Consider the following 14,828-nt stretch of genomic DNA (forward strand, 5'->3'; position numbering starts at 1 on the left):
GGCCATCCTAGACTGGGTGTTGTGTAATGAGAGAGGACTAATTAGCAATCTTTTTCTGCGAGGCCCCTTGGGGAAGAGTGACCATAATATGGTAGAATTCTTTATTAAGATGGAGAGTGACACAGTTAATTCAGAGACTAGAGTCCTGAACTTAAGGAAGGTAACTTTGATGGTATGAGACGCGAATAGGCAAGGATAGACTGGCAAATGATACTTAAAGGGTTGATGGTGGATAGGCAATGGCAGACATTCATAGATTACATGGATGAACTTCAACAATTGTACATCCCTGTCTGGCGTAAAAATAAAACGGTGAAGGTAGCTCAACCGTGGCTAACAAGGGAAATTAGGGATAGTGTTAAATTCAAGGAAGAGGCATATAAGTTGGCCAGAAAAAGCAGCAAACCTGAGGACTGGGAGAAATTTAGAATTCAGCAGAGGAGGACAAAGGGTTTAATTAGGGGGGGGGAAATAGAGTATGAGAGGAAGCTTGCAGGGAACATAAAAACTGACTGCAAAAGCTTCTATAGATATGTGAAGAGAAAAAGATTAGTGAAAGATAGAAAAAGATAGGTCCTTTGCAGTCAGAATCAGGTGAATGGGGAACAAAGAAATGGCAGACCAATTGAACAAATACTTTGGTTCTGTCTTCACTAAGACACAAATAACCTTCTGGAAATACTAGGGTTCGAGGGTCTAGCGAAAAGGATGAACTGAAGGAAATCCTTATTAGTCAGGAAATTGTGTTAGGGAAATTGATGAGATTGAAGGCCGATAAATCCCCAGGGCCTGATAGTCTGCATCCCAGAGTACTTAAGGCAATGGCCCTGGAAATAGTGGATGCATTGGAAATCATTTTCCAACATTCTATTGACTCTGGATCAGTTCCTATGGACTGGAGGGTAGCTAATGTAACCCCACTTTTTAAAAAAAGAGGGAGAGAGAAAACAGGGAATTATAGACCGGTTAGCCTGACATCAGTGGTGGATAAAATGTTGGAATCAATTATTAAAGATGAAATAGCAATGCATTTGGAAAGCAGCGACAGGATCGATCCGAGTCAGCATGGATTTATGAAAGGGAAATCATGCTCGACAAATCTTCTAGAATTTTTTGAAGGATGTAACTAGTAGAGTGGACAAGGGAGGACCAGTGGATGTGGTGTATTTGGACTTTCAAAAGGCTTTTGACAAAGTCCCACACAAGAGATTGGTGTGCAAAATTAAAGCACATGGTATTGGGGGTAATGTATTGACGTAGATAGAAAACTGGTTGGCAGACAGGAAGCAGAGAGTGGGAATAAATGGGTCATTTTCAGAATGGCAGGCAGTGACCAGTGGGGTGCCGCAGGGTTCAGTGCTGGGACCCCAGCTATTTACAATATACATCAATGATTCAGATGAAGGAATTGAATGTAATATCTCCAAGTTTACAGATGACACTTGTTGTATTCCTAACACAGATGAGACTGCACACAGGGAGGTTAAAGTAACAGTGACCTCAGTCTTTATTAAGACACTCCAGATTGAGGAACAGGCCTTAGGGGCCGGCTTATATACAGTGGTCCCAATGTCCATAGTTTAGCACATACACAGGGTCATTCAGATCAATTTCCAGTGACACAGTGGTGCGACCATCATTTACATTTCGTTGCTGCCGCCTGCTCTCTACCTGATCATGCAGGTTGGGGTGAACCAGTGAGAGTCTGGTTTTAAGTGTCCTTTTCATGAGTAGCTCAGCCGAGGGTACCTCTGACCGAGTGGGGTCTCATGTAGTAGCTGAGCAGTACTCGGGATAGGCGGGTTTGGAGTGAGCCTTCTGTGACTCGTTTAAGGCTCTGTTTGATTGTTTGTACTGCCCTGCCTGCCCATTGGAGGCTGGTTTAAGCAGGGCCGAGGTGACATGTTTGATCCCATTGCGGGTCATGAATTCTTTAAATTCGGCACTGGTGAAACATGGCCCGTTGTCACTGACCAGTATGTCAGGCAGGCTGTGGGTGGCAAACATGGCCCTCAGGCTTTCAATGGTGGCGGTGGTTCCCGACATTATTTCACATCAATCCATTTTGAAAAAGCATCCACCACCACCAGGAATATTTTACCGAGAAACGGGCCCGCATAGAAACATAGAAAATAGGTGCAGGAGTAGGCCATTCAGCCCTTCTAGCGTGCACCGCCATTCAATGAGTTCATGGCTGAACATGAAACTTCAGTACCCCCTTCCTGCTTTCTCGCCATACCCCTTGATCCCCCGAGTAGTAAGGACCTCATCTAACTCCCTTTTGAATATATTTAGTGAATTGGCCTCAACTACTTTCTGTGGTAGAGAATTCCACAGGTTCACCACTCTCTGGGTGAAGAAGTTTCTCCTCATCTCGGTCCTAAATGGCTTACCCCTTATCCTTAGACTGTGACCCCTGGTTCTGGACCTCCCCAACATTGGGAACATTCTTCCTGCATCCAACCTGTCCAAACCCGTCAGAATTTTAACGTTTCTATGAGGTCCCCTCTCACTCTTCTGAACTCCAGTGAATACAAGCCCAGTTGATCCAGTCTTTCTTGATAGGTCAGTCCCACCATCCCAGGAATCAGTCTGGTGAATCTTCGCTGCACTCCCTCAATAGCAAGAACGTTCTTCCTCAAGTTAGGAGACCAAAACTGTACACAATACTCCAGGTGTGGCCTCACCAAGGCCTTATACAACTGTAGCAACACCTCCCTGCCCCTGTACTCAAATCCCCTCGCTATGAAGGCCAACATGCCATTTGCTTTCTTAACCGCCTGCTGTACCTGCATGCCAACCTTCAATGACTGATGTACCATGACACCCAGGTCTCGCTGCACCTTCCCCCTTCCTAATCTGTCACCATTCAGATAATAGTCTGTCTATCTGTTTTTACCACCAAAGTGAATAACCTCACATTTATCCACATTATACTTCATCTGCCACGCATTTGCCCACTCACCTAACCTATCCAAGTCACTCTGCAGCCTCATAGCATCCTCCTCGCAGCTCACACTGCCACCCAACTTAATGTCATCCGCAAATTTGGAGATACTACATTTAATCCCCTCGTCTAAATCATTAATGTACAATGTAAACAGCTGGGGCCCCAGCACAGAACCTTGCGGTACCCCACTAGTCACTGCCTGCCATTCTGAAAAGTACCCATTTACTCCTACTCTTTGCTTCCTGTCTGACAACCAGTTCTCAATCCACGTCAGCACACTACCCCCAATCCCATGTGCTTTAACTTTGCACATTAATCTCCTGTGTGGGACCTTGTCGAAAGCCTTCTGAAAGTCCAAATATACCACATCAACTGGTTTTCCTTTGTCCACTTTACTGGAAACATCCTCAAAAAATTCCAGAAGATTTGTCAAGCATGATCCCCCTTTCACAAATCCATGCTGACTTGGACCTATCATGTCACCATTTTCCAAATGCGTAGTCGACATGGATCCTTGACCATAGTCTGGAGGGCCAGGACCACAAACTTAGTGGTGCCTCTCTGGGCGCGTTGCTCAACTGAGCACACACGCTGCATTGCCATACACAGGACTCTAAGTCAGAGTCAATCCCGGGCCACCACACGTGGGATCTGGCTATTGCTTTCATCATTACTATGCCCGGGTGTGTGCTGTGGAGGTCCGAGATGAACGTCTCCCTGCTCTTTTTGGGTACCACTACGCGGTTACCGCACAACAGGCAGTCTGCCTGAATGGACAGCTCGTCCTTTCGCCACTGGAACGGCTTGATTAGCTCTTGCATTTCAACAGGGATACTGGCTCAGCTCCCATGCAAAACACAGTTTTTTTTACTAGGGACAGCAGAGGATCTTGGCTGGTCCAAGTCCTAATCTGGCGGGCCGTGATAGGTGATTTATCATTTCAAACGCTTCCATGACCATCAACAAGTCTGCAGGCTGCGCCACCATCAACAAGTTTGCAGGCTGCGCCATTTCCACCCCCGAATGTGAATGTTTGAAAATGTATAGAGACATTGAAGTTGAGAACGTGGGAATTATATATGGACAGTATAAGCTAACAAAGAATTCATGGAGGAATAGCCATGAAAATCTCAGACTCGAGACTGCAAAATGTTACAATACTAACACAGCTTGAGAAAAAACCCCACAGCTTGCAAAAAACCTCAAGGTCTTATTAGATCATGTTATTAACCTGAAACATTAACAGAAGGTCTTCGTTTAAAATCAGACCATACTTAGGTCGGCTTATGAGTGGACAAAGGGAAAGAGGGATCAAAGAGGATAGGCTGAACTAGGATGTCACTCCAATTGTATTTTGTTACCTTTTACCGAAAATGTATAACCGTCGTCCCTTTACAATGTAACGTCACTTTGTCCGTAGGAAGTGAGTGCGATCTATCAGAGTTGCATTCCTTCTGTCTGATAAGGTCCCTGATCGGGATTTGCTTTTTAAATAAAAGCTTGCTTTGTTTAAAGCACAATCGGTATTCGACTCAGTAATTTCACTGAACCAGATTGAGGGAAAAGAATCCAGAAATCAACACGTGGTGGGCAATGGTAGCCAACTGAGAGCATCCGCACAGTTCTCGGTGCCTGGCCTGTGGCGGATGGTATAGTTATACGCTGATAGCGCGAGTGCCCACCTTTGTATGTGGGCTGAGGCATTAGTATTTATCCCCTTGTTTTCAGCAAACAGGGAGATTTGGGGCTTATGATCGGTTTCCAATTCAAAATTGAGGCCAAACAGGTACGGATGCATTTTCTTTACCCCGAACATACACGCTAATGCCTCTTTCTCAATCATGCTGTCGGCCCTCTCGGCCTTAGACAAGCTCCTGGAGGCATAGGCGACAGGTTGCAACTTCCCCACAATGTTAGCTTGTTGTAATACACACCCGACTCCGTACGACGACACATCACATGCTAGCACAAGTCTTTTACATGGGTTACACAATACAAGTAGTTTGTTGGAGCAAAATGTTTCTGGCTTTCTCAAAAGCAATGACTTTGGTTGTTTTCCCATACCCAGTTCTCACCTTTATGCAATAACACATGTAGGGCCTCTAAGAGGGTGCTTAATCCCGGTAGGAAGTTACCAAAATAGTTGAGGAGTCCCAGGAACGACAACAGCTCCGTGACGTTCTGTGGCCTGGACGCGTTCCTGATAGCCTCTGTCTTGGCGTCTGTGGACCAAATGCCGTCCGCCGCGATCTTTCTCCCCAAAAACTCCACTTCTCTTGCCATGAAGACGCATTTCGATCTCTTCAGCCGCAGCCCTACGCGATCCAGTCGCTGGAGGACCTCCTCCAGGTTTTGTAGGTGCTCGACGGTGTCCTGACCCGTGACCAATATGTCGTCCTGAAAAACCACCGTGCGTGGTACCGACTTGAGTAGGCTCTCCATGTTTCTCTGGAAGATCTCTGCAGCCGACCGAATTCCAAACGGGCATCTGTTGTAGATGAACAGTCCCTTGTGCGTGTTGATGCAGGTGAAGCCCTTCAAAGATTCCTCCAGCTCCTACGTCATGTAGGCTGAAATCAGGTTGAGCTTGGTGAACGTCTTGCCTCCTGCCAGCGTCGCAAATAGGTCGTCTGCCTTAGGTAGCGGGTATTAGTCCTGTCGCGAGAAACGATTAATAGTTACTTTATAATCGCTGCAAATCCTGACCGTACCATCACTTTTGAGTACTGGAACAATCGGGCTGGCCCACTCGCTGAATTCCACTGGGGAGATGATGCCCTCGCGTTGCAGTCTGTCCAGCTCGATTTCCACTCTCTCCCTCATCATGTGAGGTACCGCTCGCGCCTTGTGGTGAATGGGTCGTGCCTCTGGGACCAAGTGGATCCACACCTTCGCCCCGGAAAAGTTTCCAATGCCAGGCTCAAAAAGGGAAGGAAATTTGTTAAGAACCTGGGTACATGAGGCCTCATTGACATGCGATGGAGCTCGGATGTCATCCCAGCGCTATCCAGTGGATTTTGCCCAGCCAGCTCCTTCCAAGCAGTGTGGGGCCATCGCCCGGGACAATCCAGAGTGGCAGTTCGTGCACCGTGCCCTCGTAGGTGACCTTGACCATGGCGCCGCCCAGGACAGTGATAAGCTCTTTGGTGTACGTTCTCAGTTTCGTGTGGATGGGGCTCAGGACCGGTCAGAGTGCCTTGTTGCACCAGTCTCTCAAACATCCTTTTACTCATAATGGATTGGCTAGCGCCAGCGTCCAGTTCCATGGCTACGGGTAAGCCATTCAATTTTACATTTAGCATTATAGGTGGACATTTGGTCGAAAATGTGCGCACCCAGTGTACTTCAGCATCTGCCTCCTCTCTGAGGCTCGAAATTGCTTTGATCCACCATGGACCGATCTTCCTCTGCCACGTGGTGGTTAGCAGGTTTTGCAGAGCTTGCAGCTCATCTGCAAGCTTGTCGGAGGTTCCCCATTGTTCCACGGCTCTTGGAAACATACCCTTTGAAGCGGCATGAATAGGCTGAATAGAAGCCTCCACAACGCCAACAAGGTGTGAATTGCCTTGCATTCATCTTTTGTTGCGGACTATGAGTCATCTGGGTCACCTGAGGCCTGCTGGCAGTTGCAGATTCGTGGTTTCTGCCCTGTACATTTCTGCTTGCAAACACAGTTCCAGTTAATTTATGAACTTTGCCAGCACTTGTGTTATTTGTTTGGTGTTATCACTGGTGGACATAAACGCCTAAGCTATTGCAATGGCCTTACTGAGGGTCGGTGTCTCTACAGTCAAAAGTTTTTGTAGGATGGTCTCGTGGCCAATGCCCAGTACAAAGAAGTCTCTGAGCATTTGCTCCAGGTAACCATCAAACTCACATTGTCCTTCAAGTTGCCTTAGCTCGGCGATGTAGCTCGCCACTTCCTGACCTTCAGATCGCAGGCACGTGTAGAACCGATACCTCGCCATCAGCACGCTCTCCCTCAGGTTAAGATGCTCCCAAACCAGTTTACAATGCTCCTCATACAACTTATCCGTGGGTTTCACCGGAGCCAGAAGATTCTTCATGAGGCTGCAGGTCGGTGCCCCGCAGACTGAGAGGAGGACCACTTTCCTTTTTGCAGCGCTTTCTTCTCCGTCCAGCTCGTTGGCTACAAAGTACTGGTCTAGCCGTTCGACGTAGGCTTCCCAGTCCTCACCCTCCGAGAACTTCTCCAGGATGCCCACAGTTTGCTGCATCTTTGCGTTGGATTCGTATACTCGTCGCCAGTTCTTGTGTTCCTAACACAGATGAGGCTGCACACCGTGAGTTTAAAGTAACAGTGACCTCAGTCTTTATTAAGATACTCCAGAGTGAGGAACAGGCCTTAGGGGCCGGCTTATATACAGTGCTCCCAAGGGATGTTGGAATCCCTTGGGAGTTCAGGGGATGCACTCCCTGGTGGCGGAAAATGGGAGTGCATGCTTTACAGATACACAACAGCACTAAGCTAGGTGGCGGTGTAAGCTGTGAGGAGGATGCTAAGAGGCTGCAGGGTGACTTGGACAGGTTAGCTGAGTGGGCAAATGCAAGGCAGATGCAGTATAATGTGGATAAATGTGAGGTTATCCATTTTGGTGGCAAAAACAGGAAGACAGAATATTATCTGAATGGTGACAGGTTAGGAAAAGGGGAGGTGCAACAAGACCTGGGTGTCATGGTACATCAGTCATTGAAGGTTGGCATGCAGGTACAGCAGGCGGTGAAGAAGGCAAATGGCATGTTGGCCTTCATAGCTAGAGGATTTGAGTATAGGAGCAGGGAGGTCTTACTGCAGTTGTACAGAGCCTTGGTGAGGCCACACCTAGAATATTGTATTCAGTTTTGGTCTCCTAATCTGAGGAAGGATGCTCTTGCTATTGAGGGAGTACAGCAAAGGTTCACCAGACTGATTCCCGGGATGGCAGGGCTGACATATGAGGAGAGACTGGATCAATTGGGCTTGTATCCTCTGGAGTTTAGAGGAATGAGAGGGGATCTCATAGAACCATATAAAATTCTGACGGGATTGGACAGGTTAGAGGCAGGAAGAATGTTCCCGTTGCTGAGGAGTTCCAGAACCAGAGGTCACACTCTAAGAATAAGGGTAAGTGATTTAGGACTGAGATGAGGAGAAACTTCTTCACTCAGAGAGTGGTTAACCTGTGGAATTCTCTACCGCAGAAAGTTGTTGAGACCAGTTCGTTGGATATGTTCAAAAGGGAGTTAGATATGGCCCTTACGGCCAAAGGGATCAAGGGGTATGGAGAGAAAGCAGGAAAGGGGTACTGAGGTTGAATGATCAGCCATGATCTTATTGAATGATGGTGCAGGTTCGAAGGGCCAAATGGCCTGCTCCTGCACCTAATTTCTATGTTTCTATGTTTCAATTCTAATGCCAGTGGATCAGAAAGATCATTTGCCATGCTATTTTACTACTCCCACCCAAAGGAAAGAATCATAGCACCAGAATGTCAAACAGCAAGTACCAAATACACTGACAATATTCTAATCATAGTGACAAGTTAGTACTTACAGATAAAAGCAGTAGAATATATACACTGAGCATGTCCAATCTGAGAGGAAACCATGGGGTAATGAGAAGTAACCAGGCAATGTTCCACAACCATTAGGGCAGAATGGTAACCTGGTTACAGGCTCTTTAAGGGTTTATTAGAAGGGTATGTAAAAGCAATAGAAGTTAAGACATTGCACTCAGTGCAATTCCATTATAGCAATGGAATACCTAAGATTGTGAATCACTGTATGAGGCAGGTTACAGATCCAAATCCAGATTTTACCAATCCATAGTGCAGTGTGGTAGCACATCACTCCAATTCATTAAAAACATTTGCAACAAATGATAGCATTATTCTGGGGATATATTTAATAAAATAATGTGTAAATAGTTCTCAGCATATCCATCTTCAAAAGGAACTGAAAATTCTGATTAGAGAAAGTCCTTTATTAAGCTTGGTGAAATTGATTGATAAATCGGTTGGCAGTTAATAGTGCAGTATGTTAATGTTCTTGAATAAAATGTTTGCAGATTCACAGCTTAATGCATGAAAGATCCCAGCAACCAAACTTAAGAGAAAAACAGATGCATGATCCATGGCAGAGTGCTTTCATTTAATTGAGTACAGGCCTCTAGTATATTCAAACTGTACCATAAAAACACATTGGGGCTAAAGTTCTGGCCTTGTCGGGTCTGTACGGAATACGTACGGACCCGGTGAGGCCCCACAAAAGCCAGTTTATGGCGCACAATGCGCACGCTTTTCTGATCTTCAAGTTTTGGCTTGACAGATCCACGCATCCCCGCAGCCAGCACATTCGCATGGCGAGATTGGAATATTTGCCCAACTCTTGTCCAACGAATGAGCTTAAAACTCTTGCGCTTGGTAAAAGCAAGTGCATAGTCTACTTTTTACCAGTGTAAGTTTTAAAACATATAAAAATAAAATTTAAATACATTTTTATGTTAAAAACCCTGTCCACTAAGCTAAGTTTATTTTAAACCCTATTAAAACACTTTAAAAAAAAAATCCAAAAAATATGTATTTTTTCTAAAATATTTAATTAATTTTAATTATAATAATTTTAATGATGAGTTTAAAATTTTTTTAAATGTTTTTAATGTGTTTTGAGTTTTTTTTTCTCATTGCTAGCAATAAGAACTGGGAGATACAGAGTTCTCATTGCTATCAATGAGAATACTGTACCGTGATTGGCTGTCCAGTCACACGTGACTCCACCTTTTTCATGCGAACCTCAAGGATGGGGGAACGCTCTGAAGTTGAGGAAGAGAAGGCCTCCCACTGCAATCGCAGGCGCCTCTGGGATCACCAGGTACTTTCGTAAAAATGTCTCGGGCGGAGGCGTTCGTCCGAAGGAAGCCTCCGATCCGAATTTCAGGCCTAATATCAGATCAAGGAACGTGCAAGGCATGAAGCTTGCCCTGGATATAAATTTATTAAAACAATACACTGACAACTGAATAAAGAACTTTAGCTGAGAATTTCTACACATACCATAGAATCAAAATTTTAAAACCTCACAAACCTCCTCTTGGACAAAATCCATTATGTTCTTGAAATCCAGGTCATCATAATAATGCTTAATGCCTTTACGGATGTTTTCATTTATAAATTCTAATGTCTGGAAAACAAATATCCAAAGTTAAACCAGCAGCACAAAACCTTGAAGGTAATTAGTTCAAGCAACTACAGCTAATCAACCCAAATATAATGATGGCTAAAGCTGTAGTTCACACAGACTGAGTATTCAGATTTAATCAATAGATATGCAATTATATACAAGTCAAAAACTATGGGCCCAAGTTTCCACATGATTTGCGCCTGATTTTTAGGAGCAACTGGTGGAGAACGGACTATCTTAGAAATCGCAATTCTCCACATTTTATTTTCTGCAGTTCTAGTCAGTTAGAACAGTTCTACTTTGGAACAGAATTTTTTCTTCAAAAGGGGGCGTGTCCGGCCACTGACGCCTGATTTCAAAGTTTCCACAGTGAAAACGTACTCCAAACTAACTTAGAATGGAGCAAGTGAAGATTTTTGTAGAACTGAAAAAACCTGTTCTACACATTAAAAAAATCAGGCTCAGGTTACAAATTAGGTGTCCAGAACGAGGGGAGGAGGGGGGGGGGGGGGGGGGGTGGGGGGAAAGGAAAGTCATTAAATTCTACAATAAATCCTTAGTTATACTTATACAAATATTATACAAATAAATCCAACCTGAATAAAAATTTATAAGCAAAGAAAAGATTAAATAAACCATGTTCCTACCTGTGTGAAAGTTCTTCAGGCAGGCCTTTAGGAAGCGGTTTGCCGTCGGGATCGAAGGCTGAACGGGCCGGGCCCGAGATTTCGGGCAGTGCCCGTCCCCAGCACCAGAGGTAGGTGGCGTTGGGTCGGGTGGGAGTGGGGGAGAGGGAGAGAGGGAGGTCAGGTTGGGGAGGGTGGGGGGTGGGAGGTCGGGGAGGGGGAGGTCAGGTCGGATCCAGTCCGGGGGCGGGGGCGGGAGTAGAGTCGGGTGGGAGCGGGAGCAGCAGTGGCAGACGTAGACAGGTCCGGTCGGGGGGGGGGGAAGCAGGAGCGACAGGCGGGTCGAGTCGGGTCCGGTCGGGGGGGAAGCAGGACCGGCAGCGACAGCGGCAGACGGGTCCGGTCCGGGGCGGGGGGGAAAGCAGGAGCGGGAGTCGGCAGGAAGCAGGAGCTGGCCTTGGGAGGAGCCTTATTCACGCAGCCCCAGTGAGGCCATTCGGCCAGGGCTAGGGGCTGCGTGCTTCGGACTACTCCCACACAGTTTCGGCGCCTGGAGCTACTGCACTTGCGTGCCCACGGTAGCGTGCATGTGCAGAGGTCCCGGCACTGTTTTCAGCGCAGGAACCTGGCTCCGCCCCCTACAGCTCCTGCTGCGCCGAGGGCCAGAGGACCTGCAGGGAGGTGGAGAATATGGAGGGTTTTTTTAGGCGCACTTTGTGGCGTGAAAAACGGGCGCCCAGCTCGGAGGGGCGCCTGTTTTTTATCGTGTGGAAACTTGGGCCCAATAAGACCAAGAATCAAATGCCACATTACAAAATAAGGAAAAGTCACAACCACATTTGCAATTAAACCACCTTGTGCAAGTGCCTACAGAACAACAGCTACTGAATTCTAATAATAATTTGTGGTGTGACGTGCTTCGAGATGATCCGATGATGTAATAAGGTGCTATATAAATGTAACGTTATTTACTTATATTTATTATATTATTCTCAATTATGCAGAGAGCTCTGCCAGCTGCTGGTAAAATCATCAAATTTATTTAAAAGTAGATTATTCTGCTGGTTCTTTATTAACTTTATGGTCGCAATTTTGCCATCTGTGGCGAGTCAGGTGTGGCCGGCAGCGGTGGCATGTGGGGAGCCCTCTCTGCAACCCGTCCTCTTGAAACAATTTTCCCTAGATTGGGCTTGTTAAGCCCGCCCTGCGAGATTCCCAGCCAATTAACAGGAAGCGGGTCTGATGATGTAATTTGATGACGCGTTATCAGCCAGTTTCCTTAAAGGAACTACGTCCACATTGACTTTGAATGTTCTTCTGTCAGTGTTCTGCAGCATTGAGGGAGGTCCTCTTCCCTTCCAATGTGCGGAAGAGATCTTGCTAAGATACCAACGCAGCTTAGTTGCAGATTGCACAGGAGGGAACAAGCATGGTTGTCATCAGAAGGAGCTGTCTGAGTGGCGCAAACTTTTCAATGATCTCATTGGAACGTTACAGTAAAGCCATACTCAACCTCATCCTTCTGCGCCACTCGTTACATCCCCATCCCTCTGCCTTCCCTACCCTACTCCTGCACATTCTTACTCACACTAACTTACCTTGCACCTCCACCCATCCCCCTCTCTCGATCTATGTTATCACATCCCCATCTCATTAGCCACTTCTCACTCACCTTCGTCCTTGTCCAATTATACCACTAACAACACACAAGGGTAGGCACTTGGGTCCTTTACCCAATGTTCATGCAAAGTTTATGTTGGTGTTGTCAAACATTGACATTTTTATTTTCAACACTTTGCATTCTTGCACAGATTTACATGCACCTTTAGAAATGGCTTAGTGAGTTGTAGTGAATGGTGAGACATAAGGGTGATGAGTGTGAAAGGAATGGCTTGGTCATTGCAGGGATGCTTTATGGAGCTGGTGTGGGGAGGTGCCAACTAGGCGCATCATTTGGCAGCCAGGGTGTACAGCGACAAGTGAAGTAAATGTGGCCATGGCATCCCAGGCAGCAACATGGTTGGGTGCTGATGCCCTGTGTCCTGTGCAGCATCAGGTGATTGCGGAGAAGGTTGGTGCTGTTGTTGTGTTTAGTGATGTTGGTGTTGGGGCTGATTGAGGTGGGATTCTGAGGACCGAGGTAAGATTTTTTCAAGGGCACCAATGCTGCTGGAAGAGATGGCAGGTGAGGTTGAGATGACAGAAGCGCTCTGTCAATGTTGAGAGAGGTTGCTCCAAGGAGGTGACAGTGGATAGAGAGTTCACTGCAAACACTTTCAAACTGCATACAGATCAAAAGTGTCTTTCCAAATCCTGAAGGCTTCAGCTTATGACATTGGAAAGTGAACAGCTGTGAAATGGTAACATCCACATCACTTCTGCAGCTGTCAATTAGTCAAAGCAATGGAGAGTCATTGAGTACCCGACACACTTACCTGGCGTGTTCCCCAAGGGACAGCAAACTCGTCAAAAACTTGGTAAAATGGTAAGTCTGCTTAAAATCCCTTTAAAGTACCTGTTAAGCAAGTTAATTGACTGGCCCGCCGCTTGCCATCAGGTCTGAGATCCGCACGCAGACCTGGCACTTGAAAAACTGACACGGAGGCGGGTTCAGAGTGGACTTCCGACACGCTGTCAATCAGGGCCATTTTGACAGCGGGCCAGCCTCCAAATCCGCACTCGTAGGACTGGCAAGATTCTGGCCTAAAGGTGTAAAATAGACCATGTGACAATGTACCCTCCACACACCTCTGGAATTAAGCCAGGTCCTACCCATGTTCTGGGGAAACACGGCGACCCCTACTGAAAGGGCTGAATGTGCTAGAATAAAAACAAGAAAGTAATATGTGCACTCTCCACAAGGTCATTTTGGTAGGAGTGTGACGTGTGGGAAGTTGGACGTTCAAAATTGAGGATAGCAAAATAAAAGAAGGAATCTTTCTGGCATTCTTCATTCTACATCCTCCACACCGTAGACTTACTTTTTTAGGTCCTTTCTAATATAAATTATTTGGATTTTCATATCTTAGATCACTCTCAAGGGAGAGGCTTACTTTCCAAAACCTCCAAGCATTTCTATTCTTGCCTTGAAATCTAGGTAAACTTTCAATATTTTGCCTGGGAAACTGTCTGAGCACTGTTTTAAACTGTTGGAAATTATCCATAGCATCTTCCCAGTCTTCTATCGTGGTACAGGATCACAGCAGACCTTTTTTAATTTTAAAATATCAAGCAAATGTATTAAACAATGAACAATCAAATAGTACAATTATCCAGTTGTACCACATCCCCTGGGACTGTGTACAATTGCAATGTGACTAGTTTACATTGGCAGTTTCCAAATGTCGACATAGGTATTTATAATGGAAAAAAATTGAAAGTGCGCACAGACACAAGAATTTTATTATATCATAAATTATATCAAAGTTTGATTTTTCATTTGTTCATTATTTGTGTAATAAATTTGTCTCCTATTTTAAATAACGTCTAGTGTCATGCTCTGCCAATTTTGAGAACTGAAGTGAAATCTAATGGAGGCAGAAGGGAGTCCAGTGCCTAAAAGCAATCACCAAATAGGTTTGTTTTGTTTTACCAGTTTGATTTGTTTTACAAGAGCACATTACCAAAATCTTTCTTAGATCTCAAGGCAAAGATTGACACTCTCAAAGATATGGGAAAGTAAGGCTCTCCCTTGAGAGCGATCTAAGATTCAAGAGCTGAAATAATATATTGGAAGGAGATTAGAAAAAATCCAACAAATCCATTCACTGTGCTTCATACCTTTAAAAATAACATTTAAAATCTAATAAACACGTTAAAAACTCAACCATATGGAAAAAAACCCGACTCAGAAATGTACCCAATTCCACCTTGTAATCCCTCCACAACCTTCCCCCGTGTGTAGACTGCCTCTCTCCAGAGGGCTTCTAGCTTGCCATTTCTTCCATTCCCAGAGCTTGGATCCTTCAGTTATTGAATAGCTTTGCCCCTTTATCTTCACTGTCAGGAAGATGTGTATTTTTTACCAGTAACAGTCATGTGATATATTGTTTCTGTGTTATGATGATAGGTGA

The 14,828-nt window shown here is 45.5% G+C and overlaps 1 protein-coding gene across 2 annotated transcripts in view; it reads right to left on the reverse strand.

Annotated features, from left to right (window-relative positions):
- The window catches only part of tspan15 (tetraspanin 15), a 294,434-nt gene that overhangs the window by 182,633 nt on the left and 96,973 nt on the right, over nt 1-14,828 (reverse strand). For both annotated transcript variants that reach the window (XM_070876299.1, XM_070876297.1), the window contains one exon: nt 10,034-10,129. In XM_070876299.1, the coding sequence (XP_070732400.1) occupies nt 10,034-10,129 (96 nt within the window). The remainder of the gene's footprint in view (nt 1-10,033; nt 10,130-14,828) is intronic.

Source organism: Pristiophorus japonicus, chromosome 3, assembly GCF_044704955.1.
Source record: "Pristiophorus japonicus isolate sPriJap1 chromosome 3, sPriJap1.hap1, whole genome shotgun sequence".
NCBI lineage: Eukaryota > Metazoa > Chordata > Chondrichthyes > Pristiophoridae > Pristiophorus > Pristiophorus japonicus.